General features: G+C 37.0%; 1 protein-coding gene across 1 annotated transcript in view; it reads right to left on the reverse strand.

Annotated features, from left to right (window-relative positions):
* Window positions 1-21,045, reverse strand: part of CPNE8 (copine 8) — a 211,855-nt gene that overhangs the window by 118,223 nt on the left and 72,587 nt on the right. The window contains exon 6 of the mRNA XM_045776528.2: window positions 10,055-10,131. Coding sequence (XP_045632484.1) covers window positions 10,055-10,131 — 77 coding nt within the window. The remainder of the gene's footprint in view (window positions 1-10,054; window positions 10,132-21,045) is intronic.

Below are 21,045 nucleotides of genomic sequence, written 5' to 3' on the forward strand. Positions count from 1 at the left end.
GAGTTGCAAAGATTACTGAGGTTTTTCACTTACTGGAATTTATTTTCAGAGCATCCTGTATTGCAAGAATCTGCACTGCAAGAATCTGCCTGTATCTAAAATGGCACCATGGGCCAATCAAGCCTAATTATTCAGAAAGGTTTTTTAAATACATACATATATACATGCATACATACATATAGACATACATACATACATAATCAAAACCACTAACGATATGCTTAATCTCTCCACCCTGAACTTTGAAAGAAAAGAAAGCAGCAGAAAGCTCATTGTTTTTAGAAATGGAAGTACATCATCCTGCATTACCAAATGGAAGAAATGACCAGAAAGGATGAGCACAGGGTGCTCTTTACTTGTCAACACACTATGAATTCAGAATGATGATTTTCTAGAAGATCAGGAAAAAAAAAATATCATGTACTTATTTACCTCTTTCCAAAACTAGATGTGGATTTATTTTTAAAACTCCTTCCAAAAATCTTCCTATTTAGATTGTGTTAGCTCTAGAAAATTTAAGGCTACCCTTGCAGAAGAGTGCTGTCATCCTAGTTGACCACAGAGAGAATGGGTGCAGTCCCCCTAGAATAGAGACTGGCTAGCACAGGAAAGCCATACTTTTTCACTTCCAGGGCTACTATTTTCCTCTTAGTAATCACAGGAAACACAAGAGTTAAGAGCACACCCTACAGAAGCCCCAAAGAAGCTAAGTCCTCATGACCCAGGATGGAAGCAAGAAACAGAAACTTTGCTGGAGATGAGCCCTATGTACCTCAGGAAAAAGTTTTACCTTGGACTATGCTTGCATATGAGTTGTGTGGGTAAGAGAGAGTGCAAAGGAACTGCATCCCTGAAATGACCTAGGTCAAGATGGGTCTCTTGAAAGCTCTTCTTGTCATCCAGAGATGTTCTTGACTTTTAAGTACTTTTTAAAAATGAAATAAAATTTAAAAAATTAGGGGCGCCTGGGTGGCACAGCGGTTAAGCGTCTGCTTTCGGCTCAGGGCGTGATCCCGGTGTTATGGGATCGAGCCCCACATCAGGCTCCTCTGCTGTGAGCCTGCTTCTTCCTCTCCCACTCCCCTGCTTGTGTTCCCTCTCTCGCTGGCTGTCTCTACCTCTGTCAAATAAATACATAAAATCTTAAAAAAAAATAAAAAATAAAAATTAAAAATTAAAAATTAAATTTCCTTCAAAGCCATGCATAAATATATTCATTTGTGAAGGCAATATAATGCTATGGTTAAGCACATTTGAAGCTTGGTTTCTTCAGAACCCTGGTCTCAGTTTCTTTCTTTGATGAATGGAGATAATTACAATACCTATGTGCCTCATAATGGTGCTATAAGGATTAAAGAAGTCATTAGGTGTAAAGCAGGTAATACAGTGACTGACACATTATAAGAATTCAGTCAAGTTAGCCATTGGTCTTATTTTGTAAAAGTTCACTGCTCCCTTTCAATTGTTTTGAAGACAAGAACTAATTGAGTGTATGTACAGGAGCAGAGACAATCCCCAAATGTTTGTTCCAAACATTCATCTCATCAGGGGCTTAGAGCTCAACCAAGATGCTTATTCCAAGACTGGCCCATAAAAGTCTTTCTTCACCTACTAGTTTGCTTAACTATAGAACTAATATTCCTAGCCTGCATCCTGAGTCCCAGAATCAGCAAATTATGCTATACCTAACAGGGGAGAAAGAAGAAAGGAACAACGAATTTCATTGCAGAGGAACCTATAATTTCTCTGAAAGATTTTATCCAACATAATTTCTAAACATTGTCTATACAAAGGGAAACCCTTTAGAAACTTAACTGATATTAAAACTAAGTGAAAGTAGGAATGTTTATTCAACAAAGATAGGTACTATTTAATTTAGAAGCCATCCTCCAAAGTAACACAGATCATATCTTATCATTTCCTCCCTTCAGTTAAGATTTTCCATCAGTTTTCAATCCAACTCAATGAGGCTAGACAAATATAAATAAAAATATTGTTGTAAATGTTTATACTCAGCAATACAAGGACAGAATGACTCAACTCTTCCTAAAACACTGTTCACTTGTGGAATGCCTAAAAATGGATGATCTTTCCATTGTCAGAAAATGATAAATCCATCCATTCAGTTACTTGTGCAAGAAATTTGAAGGTCCTCCTTGAACTGTTTTTCAACCGAGACTATCAGCCTATCACTCATCCTTGTAAAATGAAACTTAAAAACATATTTCAATCAGCTTACTCCTCCTCATCTTCTTAGTCCAAACTCCTGTCTTCTCCGAACTATGGTATTTCAACAGTCATTAACTTAACTAATCTGTTAACTACCCACAACCATTCTACATACAGAAGTAAAAGAACCTTTTTTTTTTTTTTTAAGATTTTATTTATTTATTTGACAGAGAGAGAGAGACAGCCAGCAAGAGAGGGAACACAAGTAGGGGGAGTGGGAGAGGAAGAAGCAGGCTCCCAGTGGAGCAGGGAGCCCAATGCAGGGCTCGATCCCAGGATTCCGGGATCACGCCCTGAGCCGAAGGCAGATGGCTTAATGACTGAGCCACCCAGGCACCCCAGTAAAAGAACATTTCTGAACAAAAATCATGATTTTTCTCATGGCATTTATGATAAAATTTGAATACTAAAAAGACCTATCTATATATTCTGGTCTAAGCCAGTACTCTAATTTTCGTAGGGCTTATATCAATATGCAATTATATTTATTTGTGTGATTATTCATTTAATGAACAGATGATTAACTCCCTGAGGACAGGAACAACTCTGTGATTTCATAATTGCATGCTTTGTCCCTAATTGTTTCTGGTCCATTATGTATTCTCAGCAAAGATTTGTGGAATAAATGAATTGAAAGATGAAAAAAAAATAAGAATCCTTAAGACCTCTACTACACTGAGGTTGTGTTTGATAGAAAAATAAGCAAATCTGGTCAATAAATGTAGTCTATATAATAAGCACTGACATAAAATGATTTTGCTTTTTGTTTTTCTTTTTAAATTTGGATGCCTGAAGGAGTTACTTGTACATAAGCTTCATAAGAACAGGGAAATATAACATCCAAATCAGAACAACAGATCAACCATTCTGGGGCTTATCTCTGATGATGGTATTAAGGACTATTTTGAGAAAAAATGTTATTTATCTTATCCATATCTCTCATGACTAGCCATATCCTTTGCAAGTCTATCTATCCAGATTAGTTCATTTATATGTCTTTACCTATAACTATTGGAATTTCTGAGTTGAGCAGAGAAGTGTGGAAGCTTGCTGCTGTTTACAGTCTGCTCTTTTGGGTTAAACAATTGTATCTCTGCAGATTTTTCCAGAGCATGAGCTCAGATCCCCACAAATGAATTTAAGAAAGTGGGCCAGCTGAACATTTACTAAGTTTCTGTTATATAGAAGACTCATAATCTTGTGCAAGATATGTAAGGAAATGTACTAAAACTACTTCTACTTTTGGTCTTTAGCGAACACACAATTTTTCATGTAGACTCTCCCAGAGGTTGATAAGCCCTTTATACTAGACCCATGAAGCACTGAACATCTCTCTAAGATGCAATCAGTGGTTCAATTTAATGTGTTAGAAGTGTATAAAAATTAAGGGGCGCCTGGGTGGCACAGCGGTTAAGCGTCTGCCTTCGGCTCAGGGCGTGATCCCGGCATTATGGGATCGAGCCCCACATCAGGCTCCTCTGCTATGAGCCTGCTTCTTCCTCTCCAACTCCCCCTGCTTGTGTTCCCTCTCTCGCTGGCTGTCTCTATCTCTGTCGAATAAATAAATAAAATCTTTAAAAAAAAAAAAAAAAAAGAAGTGTATAAAAATTACTAATATGTATACACGTCATTGGAATCTTTGCAAATGAGAGAAAAATAATTTTAAATTGATAGTGTACTCTAGATTACATTTTGCCATTACGTGTGAACATGGGCAATGCTCTAAAAATTCAGGACATTTCCAGGAAAATAACACTATCTTATGAAACCCAAAACAAGAAAAAGCAGAAATTGAACTCCCCCACAATTTGACTTTTCAGCTCTATATTGAGAATAGACAAAATAATTTTTAATATTTATATTTGGTTGACATTGAACAATTTACATAAATGTAATCAAGTTTGGTTCAAAATTGCCCTTTATCTAATCTTGCTGAATTCCTAGCTAAATGCTTCTATAAGGAAAATAAATACACAAAAGCAAGAAGACAGACAGGAAGGAAGAAAGGAAAGGAAGGGAAAAAGGGGGAGAGGGAGCGGGAGAGATGGGAGAGATTACTCGGTGATTCCATTTAATGTCTTTCCTAAAAGACACTGGCTATACTTAATAACAACAACAATAACCACAACTGGGGTATTTATTAAATTCCAGGGTTCTCCATGACAAAAATATTATATAAAGTATTTTTATTTCTTACGACAACTCTCTTAAAAGTGTATTATTCATATGTTTCAGATGAGCAAACTGGAGCTCAGGAATTTAAAGCAGTTTTCTCAAATTATATAACCAATAAATTATGATCCCAGATTTGACTGCCCCAAAGCCCATATACTGTCAACTCTGTTACAGAGGCTCTTTCTTTATCTCTAGACTAGGCTCTTCATACTACAGATATAAAAGTACAATACAGGCGTACAAATTTTGCCGTGTTACCTAGCGAGTTAGCAGCAGAGATGGTACTAAGAACATCACATTCTGATTCCCAGCCCAGTGTTCTTTCCAATAAAATAAATCGGGGAGTATAACAATATCAATCTAATTTGCAAGGAAGTTAATAAAGTCAAGATCACTTTGAAGGTCAAAATTTCCCCCAAAGTTGACTAGATTTTCATATACAAAAAGTTGCACGATAAGGACATGCTGTGCTTAATTGTAAGTTTATGTTTCTCATCTTCAAGACTATCATTTTCCTACTCTTCTTCCTCCCGTTCCTTCTTTCAATGACTTGATCTACACACATCCCCAGCACAGCTTTCAGAATCAGGCCACATTTGAATCAGATCTTTAAGGCAAACCTTTACGGCTCTGCCTCAAGTCCCCTACAAGCCTTCTTCTCCTTCTGCCTTATTCCCCAGCTTCCTTTCTGCTCTGTTCCTCTCCCCACACTTCTCTTGTTGAACTTCAGCGCCCACTATGCTGTGTCCTTGAACCCCATGTCAGAGCTGGGATCCCAGTGGCCATCAGTCAACTGCAAGCTGGTCTCCCATTTATCACCTTCCTCTGAATCCCTGTCCCTGTGCTCTTTTCACTGTACTGTTCACTAATCTCTCTTGGGTCTCTCCCTTTATCCTACCCACTACTGATTGCCTAGATCACAAGCTGCTATAACCACCCTACAAAGAACATAATCTTTTCCCTTAGCCAAAACAGTTGCCGGTTCAGTTACCCATGGAGGTGTCCCCCACTCCCAAGGTAAGAATCTTCCTTCTAATCACAACCAGTCCCTGCCTCCTCACCCCATCCTTTTATACAGAACCAGTCATGCCTGGATGTGCGAAACAGGAACAAACAGGTCTATTACTTGATGAACATAATAAATGCTTTCCTCCCAGAGGAAAGAATGGCAATCTTTCTTAAACTGGTGCTGATTCCAGCATTTTGGAAGGCTTTACTGAATCCATCACTAAGCTCCCTAAAGATAGAAGAAGTACGACTCTCTGACAGCATCATGCAGAAAATTGGATACAATCTCCCAGCATGAGAAAACACACTGCTGAGTGGGTATAATGGTAAATAATAATGGGACGATCTAAAGAGAGGAGCCGATGAGTCATAGGAAGACACAGTAAATGTTGCAGACAAATTAAGTAGCACAAGACTCATTTTAGGAGGGTTCAGGGAAAAGACCAAAATGTTGGATGGAATTAAGATATGAAAAATGTGTTTGCTCAAAACCGGAATCCAAATTTGCTCAGAACTTGAATTTGACAGAACAGACTGTTGGAAATTGTGAAAATCTTAAGCTGCTATTAAAAAGTAAATTAAAAATTCTTGAACATAAGTTCCAAAAAAATTCACCTAAGTTCCTACAAAATATTAAAAAATAATTTTTATTCTCAAAATAAGAAAATCTATTTTTTAAAGTGACAATAACTGAAGCACAGAAAAAGATTTCATTTTAAATTCAAATTCTGTTTTTAATACAGCATGAGACTATGTACTAGAAATCCATTTTTCCTTTGTAATAAATATAACAGTTTTCAAAGGCTTGGTTAGTAATAAATAATTTAAGGCTCTAGTAGATCTCCTTTAAATCTCCAAATTTTACTGTTACCATCATTTTTAAAAACCTACCTCTGAGGAGATATTATAACACAACTGCAATTTAAAAGCTAAAATAAATTATTCTTAATACCTTAACAGAACATAATTTAAATTAGGCCTTTTAAAGGGAAGGAAACAATGGAATCTTTAGAATAACTTAAAATTTAAATGGAAAACTAATTGGAAAATAAATCTCTAATCTAAAACAAATTGGTAAATAAGCCCTAAGTCACATGGATAATGCTATTTAAGATAAATAACGTTTGGGACACAGGGAGACTTTTTAAACTCAGGATGAGTCAATATTGTTAACTGCAGATGGATTATCTGTCTCAGGAGGTGTCCCGTGCTCCAACTCCAAAGCTGATATCCATCCAGATAGGAAAAATCCTCCAACTCCTTAACGAGACTGGCTAAAGCAATGGGTCCAACAGGAGACAGTACAAATTGTTTCTATCACCAGCCACGAGGAACCAACCAAGCAAAACAGTGAGATCCTTAGTGACCATCTTACAATATTATCTTTCACTAGATAGCTAAGCCCTGACCTGGGCAGGTTCAGTAGTTGTGGGTGGGGCAGAGGGGACTGTAAGGAATAGATACAAGAGCTAGCTGTTAAATACATACTATTTCCCAATGTGAAGTTCATTGTTTCTGCCATGCTTTAATATATTCCACTAAATTAAAAAACAAAACAAATCAAAATATGTTCCACTATACATGGTATCTTCCTTTAGAAGTTATGTTTGTCATCAAGTTTCCCGTGAGGAAACACTTCCCTGACCTTGTATCATCTCTGATATTCTCCCTGGCTCTGCCCTTTCTTCCAAAACCATTCTCTCCTCCACTGAAGTATCCCATGCCTTCCAACCTCCCCATCGCTCCCCAACATCTGTCCATTAGATTGGTTTGAAAAATCAAGTACATGGAAAAAAATGTCAGTGAACAAAGGTGAGTATGGAATCTGAAAGTATCCATCTAGTGGACCAGCTAATATGAAGGGCTACTCCAACATTACGGGCAGATAAAATTTCCATGCAAACATTTCATTCTCTTCCTCAACCAAACTACACTTTTAAACAAAAATGATAAATGAGTTTCATTTCATTTGAGGTTTAGGTAGGGGAGTAAAATGCCATTTGAACAGAAGATGCATCTTCCTTTTCCGAACACTTGAACTACCAAGAGCCCAAGACAGCATGTTCAGCCCAATGGACCATGTTCCTTCGTCTTCATGTTCTCTCTTCTCTAGACACTTGACTCTCTCATAGTTAGTGTTTTTAATAAAAGATAAAATTTTCTCAAACAAGATGGTAGGTGGGTTACAACAAAATGTATTTTTTTCCCATCATTCACCTGGGATGGCGTGACTACTCAGGTGAGAGCAAATGAGCATATTACTGGATGCTTTATAAATCAAAAATATCATTCCACTAGCAAGCTTGTTGTACTTAGTTTTACTCTTCTATTTTTGATTAGTCTTGCCTATTTGATTTCCCTCTCTCATCTCTTTCCTTTTTTCTCTTCATCTCAACTACCTAATTGGGTTTCCCTCATGTAATAGACCACCACACTGCAGTTCTTACAGTTTTATTCTTTGCTTCTTTCTTTTGTCACCAATCTCTTTGCTACACTCAACCTCTACATTTCATTTCCCATTTAATACTAACACATGCCTGCCTAGTTAAAATTACTTTAAAATTAAAAAAAAAAAAAACCCTCTCACTGCTCAAACAATAAGCCTACCTTTTAACCCTTTTCTTAATATGTATTTGCTTGAGAGGACTGCCCAGTAAGGTCAAAGATTGAATAAAACATTAGTTACATATACTTTTAAAAATTGAATGAATGCTACCTTTGTCATTAAGACAGATGTAATATCAAAACGTTCAATAAACTTGCTTAAGTTATAAAACACCCTTTAGATGAAGCAAAGTGGGTAGTTAGAATAGCTTCATGTTGCTTAAACAGGTTTCCAAGGCTTTGTCTCAATTATGCCACCACATCCTCAGCAGGAGTGAGGATAAATCTAAAGGGCACCTCATCTTTCCTGATTAAGTAAGATGATGATAAATTAACTGCTAGCAAATACTCCCAACATTTGCATAATCATGACTCTAGACATCTTCATCCCTTACGCTGAATGTGTTTTTGTTGGTCTTGTCTAGTGGGAATGTTGAATCAAGCTGAACAACAACCACATCTCACACTATGTTCTATTTACCACATACCCCAACCAATGTAATGTCAACTCTTCAACATGTTTCAAGACTAGCTTAAAAATAATTTTCTACTGGAAAAAAAAGTCTATGTAATTTAAGAGTTTCTGAAACTAGAGTTATAATTTCCCTTTATGGAGAAAATAACACCAGATTAAAAATAACCAGCAAAATGACCAGTTTAAAAATATGAGTGCAAGTTCCATAAAAATCTCTACTCTTTTGCTCCAAAATAAAAATTCTATATTTTAATTGCCTTTGTTTTCGCTCAAAGGATATTCAAGGCATCTTTAAGGTGGTATTATATACATGACTGATTTGTTTTTCAGCAAAAAGAGTGATTTAGTGATCTTCCAAGAATTTTCATGGGCCTAAATCACTAGATTCAACAATACAATAACACTTACATATACTTAATAAAGTATTCGCATTTGCTTTACAGATTACTTATCACTGACATATTAAAGTGAGCATAAACATATTTGAATCATAAGCTTATAAATCTTACAAGGATATGAAAACAAACTACGCATGAAAGAAATGTTAAAAAGGCATTGATATGCAAAAGTCTTCAAACTGGCACTCAGTAATAATTTTCTTAGAAAATCAATTAAATAAAAGAAGTGAGAATTCATAGACTTCTCATTAGCCTAAGAGAAACACTCTAAGAATAAAGTTCAATTTTATACAGATAATGTGAGAAGGATACCTTGGATGTTTCAAGTATTTGAATGTCAAAGGTGAATAGATTTGGAGAGTTTTGACACATTTATTTTATGAGTTTGAGATTCTTAAAAGAATGTTGAAGATATACACTTCAAAATTCCCCAAGCCTTTGATATTGTAGTTAGCTCTGCAATTTTCTCAGTATTCCTCCTAGATCATTTGATTTTTATGAAAAGTTAATTGAATCCAAATAATTGAGATGGGGTGAGGGGAGGAAGAAGGAGGACAGTGAGGGGGAAGATTTAGGAAAAAATATCTGGAATTAGTTTTCTGTCTTATTTGGTACTAGAGAAAATAAGATCACCCCATGCAATTGATCTGAAAATGAAACATGATCCCAGTGATTAAAAGTGAAGGAAGAATACATAATTCTGAGATACCGCCCTCTCTTAACATTTATACACTTACTTTCTTTTTTACAGGCCAATTTTGTAGTAAAAATCATTATTAAAATCTCAATCACTAAAAATGCATTTTTTAAGCATATAGTATAAAGAATGGTGCTCCATATAGTTCCTGGCCCAAGGAGGAAAGCCTCTTTTTCAAAATGTTCAATTCTTAAAACTTAAGAATTAATACCATACCCAAAAGGAAAACAATACATTTGCTTTTTTGAATCTCCTCATTTCATTTTGTGAACATTTTGCAGCATGGCATATGACAGCTGAAATATAAATGATTCTTTACAAACATATCAACACTATTTGTTAGAAGAAAAAACTCAATAAGATTTTTAAATCCACTTTTGGTCTCCAACCATGTATTCATCAGTTCCAAACTACCAAAATGAAAACTGAAGCGTTAACATTTCTTTGTCTGGATTAAAAAATACTTACACTATTGGCTTTTCCAGGCGACTTCCCTGAGAACCAACAATCTCCCCCAATGTACAAAACACTTGTCCCAGAAAGTCCTAAAATAGATAAGAGGATTAAAGCTCATAAGTTCTCAAACTGTCTTTACACTACATATTTTGTACATCATATTTACATTGATTTCATTGCTGAAATACCGAATTTTCTAACCTCCAATAGTAAGAAAAATAAGCTCCATATGCATTCATTTTAGCATGTGATTTTCCTGCAAGTATGCAAAGCCCTTTGTCCTTTTTATCACGGCAGGCCTGCTATTGCAAGTAAGCAAGACACTGCTTTTCTTTTCTTTTCCTTTTTGAAATTACAACAAACATGGAAAAAAGTTCCAGGATTTGAATTCACAGTTGGCTTGATTTTGAATGCTTCTGAACCTAGTAAACTTTGGGCTGAGGAGGCAAACTGTGAAAACACAGAGCAGTGGTGGTTAGCCAATACCAGAGCTAGCTACGGAGAGGTTGTGGGATGTGGCTACAGGGGGGGGTCCCAAGCCACACCGCCAGGTGTTTATTCCATGACTGCCACTGATTACCTGGGACTAGGTATTTAATTGAGCTCTCTAGTTTCCTCATTGCTAACATGTACTAGTCGCCCTCACAGAGTTGTTTTGAGGATGAATTAATTATTGCATTAGTTAATATTAGCATATATTAAGCACCTAAAAATAGGTTAAGTATATTAGATTATAAAGTTCATTAATGTACAGCTAGATGAATCTTATTTTCAAGTGTAATCTTATTTTCAGGACTCAGAATAACCTTGCATAATGAAAGGTCTGTTATTAATCTCCATTTCACCTATAAAGAAACTCCTAATCATAAGGAGGTTGATCTTTTCATGTTTTAAGCAGTCAGTAAGTAGCAGAGTCAGGACTAACCCAGACATTCCAATTCTAGATTAATATGCTCCCTAAGAATTCAAATATAAATACAATGCAATTTCACATGCCATTAAAATAAGAGTTTCAACATCATCTGGATATGTGAGTCAAGAAAATATGGAAGTATTTCAGGGAGAGACACACCCTCTAGTACACTCCGTATATGATTTCAACCCCCTAAAAGAGAAGGTGAAAGATCTCCCTAAACTGAACAGTGAACCGGTCCAGAAGTCTTAAGAAGGATGGACAGAAATGAAGGCCAAAAGAAATGTTGTTTAAAGTTTTTAATAAATAAAATTGTTAAATGCCTAACAAGTCACAAAAGTAAAAGCTATGTATTCCATTTAAAAAAATAAAAGAAGAGGAGAGTGCTCTAGGTCTCCTGAAGGAAACAAAGCCCACACTGGAGACTAGGATAGTCAGGGTAACATTTCCCAAAGACAGTAAGCCTTGAGGACCAAGTAGGAATCCGATCATGGAGAGAAAAGAGTTGGACATTCTGTTAGCTAGGATGCAATGGGAAGTTACTCAGATCCGAGGGCTGAAAGCATGAGGAGAAGGGAAGAGGGAGAAAGGACAAAAGCAAGGAAGGAGTGTGTTTTGTTTTGCATTGCTATTCCCACCAAAGACACCCAGCTGTAGAGGCCACTTTTCTTTTCGGCAAACAGGCTGGAGCGATAGACTGTAGAAAGGGCCCACAGAGACCACCAGGCTGAATAGACAGGCCCATCAGGCGACCCACCTCAAACTATCCATTGGCCCTAACTGGCCAATGGGCTACTTACAACCAGGCACATTTACCAAAAAAGGGAGAATTCCATATGTCGCTATACCTCCTCATTTTCCGCCTTTAAAAACAACCCCCACCCACTGCTTCGTCGCAGACAAACCTTTCTTCTATGTGGCTGCTGCTCCCTTGCAATGTGTTAGATACACTCTATCTCCCTTATTCTGCCTCAGGTGAATTCTTTCACCATCCGAGCCACCAGCTTCCATCCAGCTCCATCCGATAGTTGGCCCACAATTAGGGGCCCCCATCCAATCAAGACACACCCTATGTAGACACCACACTGGCTAGGGGTGTCATCTGTTAGCCCCGTGGTAGGTGTTTCTTTCACCTAAGAGCCTTATGTGGGCCAGTTTGGGCTGGTTTGAGCCATTCTGGAGCTGAGGACCTGCAGAACCCCCCTAAGATGTCCTGTAGTTCCCTTTAGCTCATTACAAAACTCAGATCTCCATCTATAGGTGGGGTTTTCTCATTTTTTGAACATAGATGCATGTATTAACATATTGACATGCTAGGCATGTGCAATTGAACCAAAGTGCCTAAATAATAGAATATGTATAACTCCTTAATGTGTATGTAGTGCATATGCAAGCCACCTGCCCCCACCCCAGAATACACTGAATAGAAGCTTCCAGTACTCACCCCAGGGGGAGATGGTGCTTTGACAGCTGCCTCCAGCTCCTCACTTGTAAAAAGTAATAAAAAGTTCTTTGCTTTTAACACTTCCTTAGGTTGTGTTCAATTTAATGCACCCCAGGCAGTGAACCCCTTGAGTTCAGTTACAATTCTAGGTAAAGGAAAATAGAATTGGCTACCCCAAAATATGCCTCTTTGGCAGAAGGATTATTTTTGGCTACTTTTTTTTAAGTTTATTTATTTATTTATTTATTTATTTATTTATTATTTATTTATTTGAAAAAGAGAGAGAGAGCATGAGCAGAGAGGGAGAGAGAGAGAGAAGCAGACTCCCCACTGAGCAGGGAGCCCAATGTAGGGCTTGATCCCGGTACCCCGAGATCATGACCTGAGCCGAAGGCAGACACTTAACCAACTGAGGCACCCAGATGCCCCTATTTTTGGCTATTTTTAGGAAGCAGCAGACACAGGAGAAGCTCAGAAAACCAGGTTAGAAGTCATCCTTTTGTAGGAGACATTTACATTTACAAGAAAAATTTCCATTTGTAAGGGTGTCTCCCTCACTGTACAGGAGTAGGGAGTTACTAATCTCTAGGAACTCTTCTTAGTGGAGAAGGCAAGAGAGACTTCGATCTGCATAAACCATGCCCTCTTTAATATGCTTTGCCTGAAAACCTCCCATAACTGGTTCCCCACCCACCAAAATCTCTTGTCTTTAGCTAGAGATGGTGTAAGGTTTGGACCATTTCAGGGAGTTACTCAGTTTTTCTTGGCATTTTACAAGCATACCATGTTATTAAATTTTCATTTGTTTTTCTCCCGTTAATCTGTCTTTTTCATTACAGAAGGTTGTCAGCCAAGAACCTAGAAGGGTAAAGGGAGAATTATTTTTCCTCCCCGACATAGTCCTAGAGATCAGATCAGGCAGGAATGTAATGAGAAAAGAGTGGGCCTCAAGTGAAGGGGAGAAGTGAAGATGAAGAGCCAGGATGGTGAAAGGTCCAGTTAGCTGGGCAAAAACAAACATACAGAAAAGCTGCCTTAGGCTAATCAGAAGCAACTGGAAGCCTTTTAGCAATGCAGGGTTACCAATAGAATAGTGCATTCATGAATAGGGAAAGGATGGGACTTTAGGGAGGAAAAGAATGGGGGCCCCAACTAGGCTCTGGAGGTATTTCAGGTATATAGACACTGAGACAGAACAAAGAGATCAGGAAAATTTAGACCACCCTATCCCAGTTACTAGGGTGAAAATGTTTTTCTAATAATTACATTGTAACCACAGAAAATAAAAGTAACCACAAAAACTAATCAGGCCTCAAAGGAAAAGTTCACTATGAAGATTAACCAGATCTAGAAATACGTTTCTACAGATCACAGATGTCACAGAAACAAAGACTCTCACCCAGTGTGTAAGTGTCACATCTAGTTCCGGCCACTGCCCTAACCACCGGCAAGTTGCCTGGTAAAGTCCTAATAAAAGGCCAGAGATGAAAAGCCCTTATTGGCAACCTGGCTGGGAAACCCCCATCACTCCTGAGAGATTTTTCTGTATCCTTGCTTAATAAAACTCTATCATTTTGCTCACTCTCTTTTGTCCATGAGATTCATTCTTCGATTCTGTGAGACAAGAACCTCGCTCTCCTACTTCATTCAGAAGATTACTCAGGTACCAGTGCGCAGAATGGACTGAGGGATGAGGAAAAATCTGGAAGCTGGATGAATCAGAAGACTCTAGTAGTTAATAAGAAGCCAAGTTTGTTAAGACCCAAACTACAGTTGTAGCAAGTGGTAGGAAACAGTGCAGAGAAAAGTGACAGGATTTGGTGTGAACTATACTTGCACATGGAGGTGATGTGGGAAACAAAGGCAGAAGAAAAATTAAATTTCCTTACTTCCTACAGCCCACTGACAAGTCCTTGAAACAGGCAGAGTGACATTCCTCTAGGCACTCAGCTGCCTCAATGTTAATACTTTGCTAAGGGCAAAAGGCAATCTTAGCCCGACGGCCAGGATCCTGTAAGTCTACTGTAACATAGACAAATTCCTTTGGCAACTTCTTTTATCTCTGCCCCCCAAGACACATGTTGGTAGTCATCTGCCAAGCACATGACCCACCAATATATATCGGAAGGCTCTCATGACTCAGGTTTTAGCAGACAATAATAAATGATCTTTTCCCGACAATAGCCAGCCTCCTGAAGTTCCCTGAAACCTTGTTTCCAAAATTCCTTAGAGACTTACGCTATCTCTAATCCCCTCCCAACTTGAAAGTATATAATGGGCCACTGCTCATGCATGACCCCAGGGCAGCTCTTTCTGCCCATGGGTCCTGTCCCTACGTTTTAATAAAATCACCTTTTTGCACCAGACATCTCAAGAATTCTTTCTTGGCCGTAGGCTTCGAACCCTAACGTCTTTCCTACGTCAGCAAGGGTGTGCAGGGGGTACAGTGGAGATAGGAATAGAGAGACAGAAGATAACTCTAGATCTGAAACTTGATGGCTTACGGAATGGCACTGTCACCAGCTAAACCCAAGACCTGACCTTAATGGCTCACCTGCTTGTACTCATTGACCTTTGTCCCACATTTTTCCTTAAGTTCTTTCTAGCTTATCTCTTACTTAATGCAGGCAAAAAGAACCAGCCGGGATAGCATCCCCTTCTGGAAACCGAAACTACCCCTCAAGCTTTAATGACTGCTCTGGCAAAGAGCCCTGGAGGTGCAGACCACCCAGACCAGTTTGAGCTCAACCACTGACTCACACATAGGACAGTAACCTCTACCTCATTATAATGCCAAATTCTCCACCCAAGGAGGAGCACAAGCCTTATTAACATAACATACAATGTATGTACAGGCCTGTCTCCTTAAGGTGCATATGCAACCTTATGCCCACCTCTGCATATGAAGACAAGGTTCCCCTTTCTAAATATTCCCTGGAACCCTAAATAAAAGGAACCCATCCACCCTTGCTCTTGCTTGGGGAGCCCTGGTTTTAGAAGTTACTCCGCATGATCTCATTTGCTGCAAATAGTTTCCTTCGTGTGACAACTCCACTTGGTGTATCTGTGACTCACCAAGGAGCAAACTCACACAAATTCAGTTACATCGTCATGAAAGTGTAAATCATTTTCAATTTTGCTTCCAAGTAGGTAAAAAGTACTTTCAGTAAAGCCTTGACATATTTAAATTAAATATCCTTAATAACAACATGTCTTTCCCAATTTCAAAACAGACTTTACAGATGTGTTTATGGGTTAAAAAACCTAAGTTTCTCTAAGTCTCATGGCAAAAAGTCAGTGCTGAATACTAAAGATTTGGAATAGATCATTGTTCTTCTGAGTCAGCAGTGAAAAATACATGGGGGATTCTAGAACTCTTTTCTGTAGATACTGATACTGATAGGTAGCTGTGCATGCTAAGCTGTTCTGTGCTATCATTCCTCAAGAAAACAAAACAGAAGTATTGAGCATATCCACATTAGGGTAGACATACTAGCAAAAAGAGAACACACAAATATCATCATTGCTGAACAAAAGGGAAATTAAAATAATAAAATCAATAAAATGTGCACCAAAAAGATATGGTATGCATCTCTATATATTGCCTCTAGAGTTCCTGCATACATTGCCCCTAAATATTTACGGGATTTACGTAGTCGTTTTACTCTGTGTTTATGTATTTCCTATCGAGCAACACATTTACCATTCACAGTGGAAAAATCGGCATACGGTGATTGTTAACTACGCCCTGCACTGGAAATTTCTACTGAATCTATTTTTTAGTCATCTCAATGCTTCACATTTTCTATGCATTTTACACAATACAGTAATAGAATACATGTCCTTTAATGAATATTTTTAGATATTTTCATCTGTAGTTAGATAAAGATAGAAATAAAAATTACCTTTAACGCAAACTACTTTATTGTTTCTTACAATGGTGTTGTGTTCCAGTTGATGAGTCATTATAAATTACATCATAAAAGAATTTCCAGTAATAAATCCAGGCATGTTTCCACAGCTTTAACACACACATAGACAAATCCAGTGTCCAGCAGTTGAGAAATGCTTCAATTTATTCAATCACATTGACTATTGGGCTTTCCCCACAATGACCAAGAGATTAATTTGCCAAATCAGTTAATTATTATTTTATAATCTAAATAACACACAGATAGAACTTAATTTTGAAATCTATTTAAATGTACATAAGCCATGTTGTTAGTATACAGGGTACATTCTCCCACTCTTTAGAAGTATACAAATACGACCCTGAATGCAGTATGCTGTTGTTAAAGCTGAAAGGTCTAGTAATACAAAGTAAAGGAGATAAGAAGAGTGAAAAGCACAGAACACAAAGCATTACAACAATTACATGAGTTTTGCAGTGCATAGGTAGTTTAAAAAGTTATCAGCCCATCGGAGGGAGTCTTTAGATTATTCCCATTAACTACCTAAATCTAGTTTTATTATTAATATAATGCAGCTCAAAGTCCAAGGAAGCACTCCTATACCATCAGATTCTAGCTGATTATTATACAAATATACAGTTGACTCTTGAACTACATGGGTTTAAACTGCATCGATGTTATACATCGATTTTTTTCAATAAATACAGTATAGTACCATAAATTTATTTCTCTTATGATTTTCTTAATAACATATGCTTTTCTCTAGCTTATTTTATTGTAAGAATACAGTATATAACAAATATAAACTACAAAATACGTATTAAATGATTGTTTATGTTATCAGAAAGGCTTCCGGTCAACAGAAGGCTATTAGCGGTCAAGTTTTTAGGGAATCAAAAGTTATACACAGATTTTCATCTGTGTGGGGTTTGGCACCTCTAGCCCCTTTGTTGTTCAGGGATCAACTGTATTTCTCTTCCTTTTCTTTTTAATATCCAGGAGAGTGTCTTCTTTAACTGCATGCTTGAGCATAATACTCTAATTCCTTCAGACTTACTACTTATTTCTTCATACCATTTTTTACTGATCAATTCCTCTATCTACATTTTAAATTATATTGTGCTTAGCTACTTCTCTATAACAAAGCAGTACAACATATTCTTTAGAGTGAGAACTATGAGGGTCCATATTGCTTATGTTTATAATCTGGCTGAACCACTTACTAATAGAAGTCTTACTAATGACTCTATGTCTCGGTATCTTGATCTGTAAAACAGACATCATAAATAATGCCTACATATTAAGTTGTTGGGAGGACTAAACAAAACAGTCTATGCAAAGCACTTAATAAGATAGTATATGCAGATAATGGATGCAAAGCACTTAGAACAGATGCTTGGAACATGGTAAGCAGTTAATAAATCTATGCTTCTCTTCTCCCTACTTCCCTGCAGTTAAAAGGATATTACTATATACTCAAAACTTATCCCTTGCCATTAGATTCCAGCACTACAGATACTATAATTACTTGAATAAAATAATATATTTTATATCCCCTATATTCAAATGCTCATTTTAAGTGTCATTATAAAATACGAATGTGTCTTATATACCAACTCATCTTAACATGTTAAGTAGTATGCATATAAACATACATATGTAAAAGAATGACATTTTTAAAACAATGGTATAGTGACCAAGAGGCATTAAAGGTAAGTGAAACTTTTGATTTCTATACTATCACAAAGCGAATCAACTATAGTTGATCATTGGCATCATAAATGATTTCATAAGCATTCAATAGTGAGGCATATTTCTCCTAAAACGTCTACTAAGATAATCTATAAAGGGCTTTCCTGTTTTATGAAGTGATCAAGGAGCATCTGAAAATGTAGTATCTTGGGGCGCCTGGGTGGCTCAGTCGTTAAGCGTCTGCCTTCGGCTCAGGGCGTAATCCCAGGGTCCTGGGATCCAGCCCCGCGTCGGGCTCCCTGCTCAGCGGGAAGCCTGCTTCTCCCTCTCCCACTCCCCCTGCTTGTGTTCCCTCTCTCGCTGCCTCTCTGTCAAATAAATAAACAAAATCTTAAAAAAAAAAAAGAAAATGTAATATCTCTAATTAATAGATAATTTAGATTAAAAGACATTAAACAGACTTAATGATAGCTACGTTTTGACACAGCACAGTAACTGGGTGCAGTCAACTGTTCAGTAGCTAATCATTCCATTTCTTGATAAGACAGACTCACGATTTACCTTCTTTTATTGCTTGTTCCCATTTTGTGATCATTTAACTGATTTAAGCACATTCATGCTAAACCAGTAAGAGCAAGAAAAATCAAGGAATACAAAATTTCTCGCTTTTACAATATTTTGACCATTGTAGAAAAAATCTGGTGAGGAAAGCTTCTATTACCTGTGACATTTTATTGTTGGCATTATCTATTTTATTGCTGATACTTCCTGCTAATATTGTTGACCTCCTTCGTATTTAAGTAATTCATACTAATCACACCCACTATAAAGACTGAGGTGTGACTTAGTTATGTTATACACTATATCCTAATATGGCAATCATTTATAATAATCCAACATGGTGCTTCCGTGTTCCAGTAATGACATCCACTCTCTTTATGGTTGTTCGCACATCTCTATGCTATTTTGGATATAAGGCAAACTCAATATGAAACAATTGGACTCAATATTTTAGTAGAAACAAATTGTCACATTTTAACATAATAATACTTTTTTTTTAAAGCAGGGATTTGTTTTTTTAATGGATGGATCCATCTACAAATCAAAAATGCTAATCTATGGGGCGCCTGGGTGGCACAGCAGTTAAGCGTCTGCCTTCGGCTCAGGGTGTGATCCCAGTGTTATGGGATCGAGCCCCACATCAGGCTTCTCCGCTATGAGCCTGCTTCTTCCTCTCCCATTCCCCCTGCTTGTGTTCCCTCTCTCGCTGGCTGTCTATCTCTGTCGAATAAATAAATAAAATCTTTAAAAAAAAATGCTAATCTACCTCCAAGAGATTAACAAAATTCCTAAACTTAGACATCAATGGTTAAGTCACAAATGCAATTTCAAAATTATACTCTAAAGCTGAATGTATTTATTTTTCCCCCAGCACAAATGTTGATTTTCAAAACAGTCTTTGTTCGCTAAGAGTCCAAATGAAAGCAGTTCAGTGAATCACTGAATGAAAATAAAAGCTTTCAACGATGAGTGGATGGTCATTTATCTAAATTAACCAATTTTTAAAAATTATCCATAACATATATATTTAGTAATTGTAAGCCATATTATATAAAGATCAAAAAATAAAGCTACGCTAGTCAAAGAAAAAACAAGTCTATGGAAAATATTTACCTTTTGGAGCACATCACTTTATGTAGAATATTAGTTCTCATCAGCAAAGAAGTGAGAAATATAATATGCTTACAGAAAGTAAGTTAAATATTCTCACTGCCAGTAACCATGGTGAGACAGTTGACAGGCCAAATAATAAGAAAACTTACTACATAATACTATTAAATATTAGATAATAGTATTAAATATAATATAATATAATCAGTCAATATCATTAATAAATACTGAATTCCGCCCAAGTAAGGGCCAGTTTTGCATGCAAACAACCACACCTAATATAACTTAGTGAGTGCTGAAGATACGGTCATCAAACCTAACTCAGGCATTGTCCCTATCTCTGTCTTAAAGTCTAAGACTCACAAGACCCTACTGAAAATGCAAATGGAAACATAATCCATTTATAAAACATCAGTCATAAATACTTTAGCTTGAATATGCTTGTAAGGCTAGTTTTCATCATCTATTGAGGACCTGAAAGCTTGTTTACATAGAGAAAGGAAGTTATTATTAAAAAGGCTTCGCAGTAGGTGACAATTAATGTAAATGTAAATAATCTGAGAAAAAGAACCATCTTGAGAATTTGGCACAAAAGCATTCCAGGTTGGAGAAAAAGCAAAAACAATGTCTCTGAGACAAGAATATACTTGGGGTGTTCAAGGAAAAGCAAGATGGCCAGTGGGGCTGGAGCAGAAGAACAAGGCAGAGAATGGAAAGAGAGGAGGGAACCAGGGACCCCTGGAGGACTGTGAATTCCATCATGAGTATAAAGTGTAGAAAACCCATTGGACGGTTTGAATTGGAAAATGACATGTCCTGACTAGCTTCTAAAAATGATAATTCTGGCTAATGTTCTTCCCCCAAAATTCTAAATGCTTCAGTTCACCAAAGTTTCTAGTTTCTGTTCTATTTTCTTCTCCATTTATATATATAGATAAATAGATAGGTAAGTAGATACATATATACATGTATGTATGTAGGTAGATATATATGTATGTACACATGTACATCTATGTATATACATACACATATATGTATATATGTACCTCTATCTATCTATCTAATTTCTTAGGCAACTTTACTGAGCTCTAATATAAATTTTTTCATATACATAGGTATATATATACATATATATGTATGTACATATATCTATGTGTATGTATATAGATATATAAATTTCTTTTAGGTAACTTTACTGAGCTCTAACTCTATAGGCTGATGATTCCCAAAACTATCTTTCTATTCTCCAGACATGGCCAAGTCAATATCTCCAGGTGGATGCTTACTGAGGTCTCAAAAAACATAATCTTGCCCTGACCACTGAGTTCTGTATCTTCGCCCCACCACCTCAATCTCTTCCACCCCAGTGTGC

This window comes from Ursus americanus, chromosome 25, assembly GCF_024610735.1.
Source record: "Ursus americanus isolate L20-20 chromosome 25, mUrsAme1.1.p, whole genome shotgun sequence".
Classification (NCBI taxonomy): domain Eukaryota; kingdom Metazoa; phylum Chordata; class Mammalia; order Carnivora; family Ursidae; genus Ursus; species Ursus americanus.